Genomic DNA, 7,500 nt, shown 5'->3' with positions numbered 1-7,500 from the left:
AGTTGACCCAACTTTTCAGTCATTTTTACTCGGTTAACTCGAACTCGGATAACTCGAAAACCCCGCTAACGCGAACTCAATTTCGTTTCCCTTGATCAAAATTGACCCCGATAAGTCGAATTTCAGGCATTAGCAGAAAGAATCTTCAGGAGCTCCCTTCGACAGCAGACTGCATTCATTTTTTGTGCCTAAGCAATAAGAACTTTACGAGTAATAGAACCACCCCGACGCAAAAGGAAACATAAATTGAGTGTATTAAATAAACATTCAATATTGCATTGTCGTAAGAATGCATATTCCTTGCAGTTGTTACAAAATGTGTTAGTTTCTCGTGAAATAAGTCTAATTTGCACTGTACTGTATACCGAAGTGCTAAAAATCAATAAACTACTAATTATTAACCTGGGGCCGTTTCCTGAAAAGTGTAATATTCCAGGGATAAATGTGCCGGAATAAGGGACATTTATCCCTGTTATAGAGTTATTACACATTTCAGGAACCGGGTCCTGGAAAATTGAATATTTTAATCGACCCCGATAACTCGAAACCCCGCTAATTGGAACAGTTTTTCGTTTCCCTTCAGAATTCGAGTTACCGTGGTTCTACTGTGTTAAATTATGCAATTTTCTTCAAATGGCAGCCAACCACTTCACTCAGTGAATCGAAATGTGAAGATCATCACATTTTGTTTTTAGACTGCTTGTTACAATGGACAGCAACGCAATGCGGCATGTTGACCTTCCTTCAACGGATCTTCGCAACGCTTCTCAGCTAGGTCCAAACAGTGTAATGATGTCATAATCTCATGCATTGATGTCATAATCTCCCAGCAAACTTTGCGGTTGAAAAAATGGCGGCGACTGGGAAATGCTTTGAAAGGGCTAAATCTGAGGGCACAGCGCTCGAAGGCGAACAAGTGGTTAAGAGAACACGCAATGGACTGCATTGTTTTAGCCCAAAGGAGGATGGCGACCGAGTCCAGTGGCCCCTCGTCGACAGCAATTGAGATTATAGCTGGTCGAGACATAAAATATATTCTGCATCCATCTTCGAACGAAATGGCCCCAAGAGAAAATAAAAACAGAGAATATGCAAAATTTTGGAGGGAAAAGAAAGAGTAATCCCCGTTTTCCTTTGCTTCATTGGACATGCCTACAGTAAGGTGCTGATAAGTCATCGGTCCCGATGCAAATGTCCGGTCGGAGGGATTCACTTGGCCGGGGTCATTTTGGCAGGTTTGCACGGTTTCTTCGTAGTAAGGCAAGTCAAGTGACATGACTTTTATCAGCTTTTCCATGGTTGCCCAGTGACCCGAGGTATCTAATGTTTCTACATGGAGATCTTGCGTCCATTGCAATCTCAGATCACCTTTGCGACTGTCTTGCGCAATTTTTTTGATGTACAATTCCTTGGCAGATAATTTTCTAAAAACTCCATTCGATGCACCATTGACCTTTCTGAAGTCGATCAACTCCGAAATGGCGACTATATGACCCAATCTCCTGTCATGTCCAAGCTTGCACTCCTTCTGTAAATAGACAATAAACTTAAACAACAGGCTCGGAGAGCACAGGCTAAAATCCATGACTTCGAAACTTTTGAAATTTCAAGCATTCATGCATGGACAATCTGCTGACCTTTGAGGATTCTTCTTGTACCACCGCCACTTCCAGTCAGCCAAGTTACAAATTGCGTGCCAATTTGACCGAAAGGTGACAAAGGAAAGCATTAATCTAGCGCCGGGTTTGAGTGCACAGACGATCGCCATTTGTACTTGACGCGGACGGTTTTGTTGGTACTTTTGAAGAGTTTGCGGCAGCTTTCGAATCTACCAAGGGTTTTTCGTCGAAGTAAAAGAACCAACGTTGCTTGTTGTTGACGTGTTTCCTAAATACGCGTTGGCTTTGAAATCTCTCATATTTGCACAATCGAATCGGGCAGTTATACAAACTGTCGGCATCGGCTTCAGTTTTTCTAGACGAGGACGGTTAGGTTTAGGCAATGCGCCATCGATATTAAACTACTCATTCTTGTTTGATTTGCTTATTTTTTAGCGAGAATAACTGGATGCATTTAGAAGAGCACGTTCGTTTGTCGCATCCCAAACTTGAACACCGGAACTGACCAATCTGTTGAGGAACAATAGTTCCCAAATCATCCATCAAGGACCACTTTGTTCATCTTGGTATGCGGAGCTCGGAACAATTGGTTCCCCTGTTAGCAATAAATGACCAGTGACGTTCCTATTCAGTCATCAAAAGGAACACAAAAAAGGGGAACAATTTGTTCTCCCTTTTCTGGAAGGGACCGTTCCAGGGAAATAACGGCCCCGAAAAAAAAAAGTCGTTTGGCAACATCGTAAGTCATAAAGAAAGACGCCAAAAAGCGGCAAAAAGATCTCTTTTTAGTACACAATCGAATGCCGAAATTTTGGTGGACGAAATACTCTGTTGAAAACAGAAAACAAAAATTTCAAATGTGGGAAATGTGATAGAGGGTGAAGGAGTAGTAAGGCCGACGGTGCTCAATAGCATGGTCTGCCTGGATGTTAAAATCCCTCAGACGTTTCGAGACGTATGTCTCTACTGCACCTTGCACTTTATGATCATACTATCGCTCTGCCCGAGGGGTATTACATTTTTTACACCATCTTTAGTGCACCGCCCGTCCAAGTAAATATATGATAAAGTTGCAGAGGCAGTGAACTGGAGCTTGTCTAAACAGTATAACATCCCCTCTGCTGAGCGGTGATATGATCATAAGGTGCAATTTGTAGTAGACTGAGACAGACTACGCGAAAAGTACCTGAGATTCTAAAATCCAGACAAACGATGTTATTGAGCACCGACGGCCTGACATCACTGTATTAGAACACGCTAAAAAGGAGGTCTGACTTATAGACATCGGCGTTGTTCACGATTGGCGTGTGGGGGGAAAAGAGGAAGGGAAGATCACCAAATAATGTCTTGGAAGAGAATTGAGAACAAACGAAGGTCATCTCTGCTATTGAACGCGCTCTAGGAACGGTGCCAAGTATACTGGCAGGGAACTTGTCAGAACTAGATATACGTCAGGATCTCTGCAGTACTTTTGCAAACCGTTGCACTGCGTGGAAGAGCGAGAAGTGAAAGGAAAGTACTGGAAGCTGACTTGTCATAAGCTATGGGAAATAGCCCGACTGGAAGCTTAGATGCCAGGAGAGGACCAGTAATTACAGTGAAATTGTTCAATAAGCATTATCATAATCATAATTACCGGTAAAGCAATTATACAGGGTGAATATAATGTGCATTGGGACCGTGAGTGATGATTTGGACAAGTGAATAAATATGATTGGAGTGAACTGCCATGCAGAGATTCTACAAAAGGTCTGCTACTTCGGAACAGGGAAGAAGAGCTCATCAGGATAGTGTGGATCAATTGATGGCTTTTTAAACTTATGACCAAACCGAAGGTTACAGTAACCCACTGCACACACAAACGGTACTGGAATAAGATCAGACCTGAGTCACTGAGGAATAATGAGAATGAGAATGGGAATAATAATTGGTCGTTCATTATAAATCAGTAATGTACCCGCCATTAAATCAAGCGAATTTTAATGTCTTGACTGTGTGTTTGGACACGCTCATTGATAACTTCATGTCTGGGAGCTTCCACACAATTTAATATTAAATTCATACATTTAAGACGCAATACTCGCGCTTTAAACCAGTATTGGTATCATACCAATAACCTTTGAAAAATCAAGTTGATTTTTCAAAGCTTATTGGACGTAGTCACTAACCAGGATGAAATTAGGCTAACAAGCTGATTTAATCAATTCGTGGTACTTATCTCAGCTTACCAGCTGGGCAGTCTGTACACCTAGGACTGGTGTCAGAGATGTTAACAAATGTCTCAGGTGGACATGGAAGGAGCCTGAAGTGGCTATTATACTGATTGGCAAATCCAGTCTGAAGAAACACCTCGCGCAGCGAATCTAGCACTTCATCATCTGCATATGAGATGTCTATGAATTCGGAATCATCTTTCTCTACACCCCTGAAATTCAAAATAGATGATCATGAGGCGATAATTTTTGACGAATCAATACAACTCTTTAGGTTACCTTATTCCAGGAAACCTGTACCTTTTATATCAAAACCTAGTATCACCGCCATTTTGGACAGTACACAACATTTATATTCTTGGACTTGCCAAAATAGAAATGACGTAGAATGCGTTGTTGTAAAGCACCTGCTAAACTCTGTTGAATTTATCAACTCAAGTTTTATACTTTAAAATGCACTTGGACGTGGTTTCACAGTAATTCAGGTACCTTTTCTCGTGGATCTGTTTTTTGCACTTTACCCTTTGCGCCTAAGTCATGAAATTCTCGGACCTTGTTAACAAACCTCCTTTCAGCCTTCATGAGGTTTCATTTAATTCGTCTTGGTCCTGGCAAATCACTAAAAATTATACGATTTCAACTACGGGGACATTAATTTATCCTATATTCCTCTCGTTGTCTCTAACCAGGCAACAATGTGCAAACTCTTGCCAGTGCACTCAGCACGTCACAAAACTAATATTACCTGCATCTTATCGTTAACGTACCTGGATTTGTCACTATCATCTCTGCCAATCTTCATATTTGATTTAAAATAATTTAACTTAAAGTTGTTGTTATTTGTATTGTTTGTTTATTTATTTATTTATTTTTATTTATTTATTTATTTTTCTTTTTAAAACCTGTATCTGCTTAATTATGTACTATTTAGGGATTGGAGGAACAAATGAAAAATAAATAATTAATTAATTACAAATAACTAAATATCCATCCGAGAATGAGTGATCATGACCTTGGGAAATTTTAAGATGAATACCTAGAGCAAGTGACTGATACAAAAGGTGTATCTTTCTTATCACCGAGTATATCGATGCTCTTCGTCGTATTTCGCTCAAAGTCACCAATTCAAGAACATATCTGCTGTGCATAACTCCTACAATTAAAAATTAAGCGGTGCCAAGAGCTGAAGCGTGTAACTGTTCCATGTATAAACCGTCAGCAAAGAAGGAACGGCCGAAGATTTGATGTTAGGAGATGCAATTGACCATATGTATAAAATCAAGGAATATCTGTCTGATAATCATGTCTTACATGCATAGCATGGCGTATTATGTAAACGTAGAACACATACTGTCCTAAGTCATTTCATTAATCACGTGGCGGCCAATGATTCCGTCTCAATCCTACAGTACGGCTTTCGCTTTGACCTGTCCTATGTGACATAATTGGTGCTAACAATATCCAAATTGACGAAACATTATCGGAAAATTAAGGTAATTCCTTAGTACTGCATTGCGCATCCCTACTGCGCACGATTTTCGCGTCATTAGCGCGCGCACATGAGCACGTGCGCATACAAAACATAAGAGATTTTGCTCAAACTAAACCCGATAGCGAAATAAATGCTCCTTTTCTCTCAAACGAGCACGGTGACCCCCGATTTTTTTTTTTTCAGGTATTTGCTAAGAACAGTCTAATAAAGAAAATATTTGAAGAAGAAAAAAAGTTTGATAGCAGATCATGAATTTTTTTTGGAAAACAGTTCCGTACTGGTTGTATTTTACCCAGGGCGAGGACTTCAAGCTAACCACGGAACTGTCCCAAAAAGTGCGCTATTCCCACAACCAGGGAATCAAAAACGGCGTAACTGAAGCAATACTGCTTATGTAATCATGAATGTTAATTATGCCAAGTTTCCAAAAAAGTTTGATAGTAGATCAATTTCAAGGGAATTACCTTAAATCGAGTGGATTAGCGGATGTTCTCTCAATGGACAATAGTGAAACTTTCGATAAAGTCTACATTGCTCCTACAAAACTTCTCATTTTAATTAAAGCATCACTTGCGAAACACTGGCGTTGATCTCCAATTTCCTCAATGACCACTTAGAATTTGTATTTGTAAATGACTCTCTCTCATGTTGTGTGCAGTTACACGTGTTGTGTCATAGGCCTGGTGTGTCTAGCGGGTTTGCCCAATACCACCTTGGTAGCAAACTTCTACTGTACCAATAGCAGAATGGAATAATTTGAAAAATGTCTAGTTCGGAAAAACTTTGCCCTGAGATGTGAGTTATGGAGAAAACGACGGAGAGAAAAGTTTCCTTGGTAACGTGGAAGATAACAACTTGTGGAAATAATTCCAAGTTGTCAATGAAACGTCATTTCTGGACAAAGCAAGACGTTATGGCTTCATCTTAAACATTGATTTCTTTCAACACTTGAAACATAGGAAGGATTATTCCATTGGATTGTTTTACTTCGCATTGTTAAATTTGCCGAGAGCTGCAAAGGAATTAAGAAACTGAAATATTATTGTCACGGGTATTGTTCCTCACTTGATCGAGAACCCAAAGACATGACCAAGTTTGGAGCCTCCCGTTGATGAACTAAAATTCCTGTAAAATGGGTGGAATTACGGTACTGTCTGAGTAGACTGGGACTACCATTCCGGTCTGCAGAGATGAGTATTACACCATATATTCCTGCTAAAAGAAAGATCTGTGAGATTAAGGGTCATTATAAAGCCTATCGTGGTTGTTCTCGCCGCCTTAAGAAATGACCGGGTGTTTTTGGAGAAAAGAAAGACTATTCTGGATTTGAAAGCAATTCATGGACCCTCGTACCAATGAAGATTACCTCCGAGTCGACCAATGCATGTATTAAAATGTCTCCATGCAAAATGAAAGCCGAGTGCTATTTGATTGGGCAGAACAGTGGTATCAGCCACTAAAGCGCCTTACTCGATCTTGATTGTTTTTTTGTTATTATAGTGTTTTCAATATAGATCCCGTGCACAGTTCCTTTTTTGGCACTTAAAAAAAGTGTTTAATCTGTGGAATGATATGAAACTGTTTTCAAGAAAGGACTAAGTCCACGTAAGTTCCTAGTTACATCGGAGGGCTACCCTCGATAATGTCCAGCAATTCTGTTTCCTACACAGCGGAAAAACTCCAGTACTCAATTTATTGCCTTAAAGGTATCTTATCAGAAGATCAAATTAATCATTGTTATTTGGTACATTTCTCTTCAAGTGAGGAAGGATGATGGACGTGGATTATTTTCGACAATTTTGTCACAACAAATTTGCAAGCCTTGTGTTACAGTCCACTTAAAGGGCTCGGTTTCTGCAATCAGGCAGTTGTCATTAAATTTCTCTCGCTGTAGGTTGTCAATGTAATCTTTCATTAAGCTAGCTTTTCTCCCAGCCGCATATATTTGTCTGTGCGAAATTAAGCACTGTGACCATGATAAAGTGGTTTGAAAATCGGTCATTCTATGCATCTTTAGAATAAGATTAACTGAAATATACACAGTCTGGCCTAGGGGTGAATTAACTTGAATTAACTCACATGTGGACGGTGCAGCCTTCCTTAAATTTGATGGTGCCAATCTTGCCTCCATGCAAAGTTCTAAGCGAAAATAAACCCATGGAAACGGTCGTGAAAT

General features: G+C 39.9%; 1 protein-coding gene across 1 annotated transcript in view; it reads right to left on the bottom strand.

The window, feature by feature from the left end:
- The window catches only part of LOC138053544 (putative leucine-rich repeat-containing protein DDB_G0281931), a 14,731-nt gene that overhangs the window by 4,928 nt on the left and 2,303 nt on the right, over positions 1-7,500 (bottom strand). The window contains exon 4 of the mRNA XM_068900169.1: positions 3,848-4,044. Within this exon, the coding sequence (XP_068756270.1) occupies positions 3,848-4,044 (197 nt within the window). The remainder of the gene's footprint in view (positions 1-3,847; positions 4,045-7,500) is intronic.

Source organism: Montipora capricornis, chromosome 6 (genome assembly GCF_036669925.1).
Source record: "Montipora capricornis isolate CH-2021 chromosome 6, ASM3666992v2, whole genome shotgun sequence".
Lineage (NCBI taxonomy): Eukaryota > Metazoa > Cnidaria > Anthozoa > Scleractinia > Acroporidae > Montipora > Montipora capricornis.
This window is presented reverse-complemented; position numbering and strand designations above follow the sequence as displayed.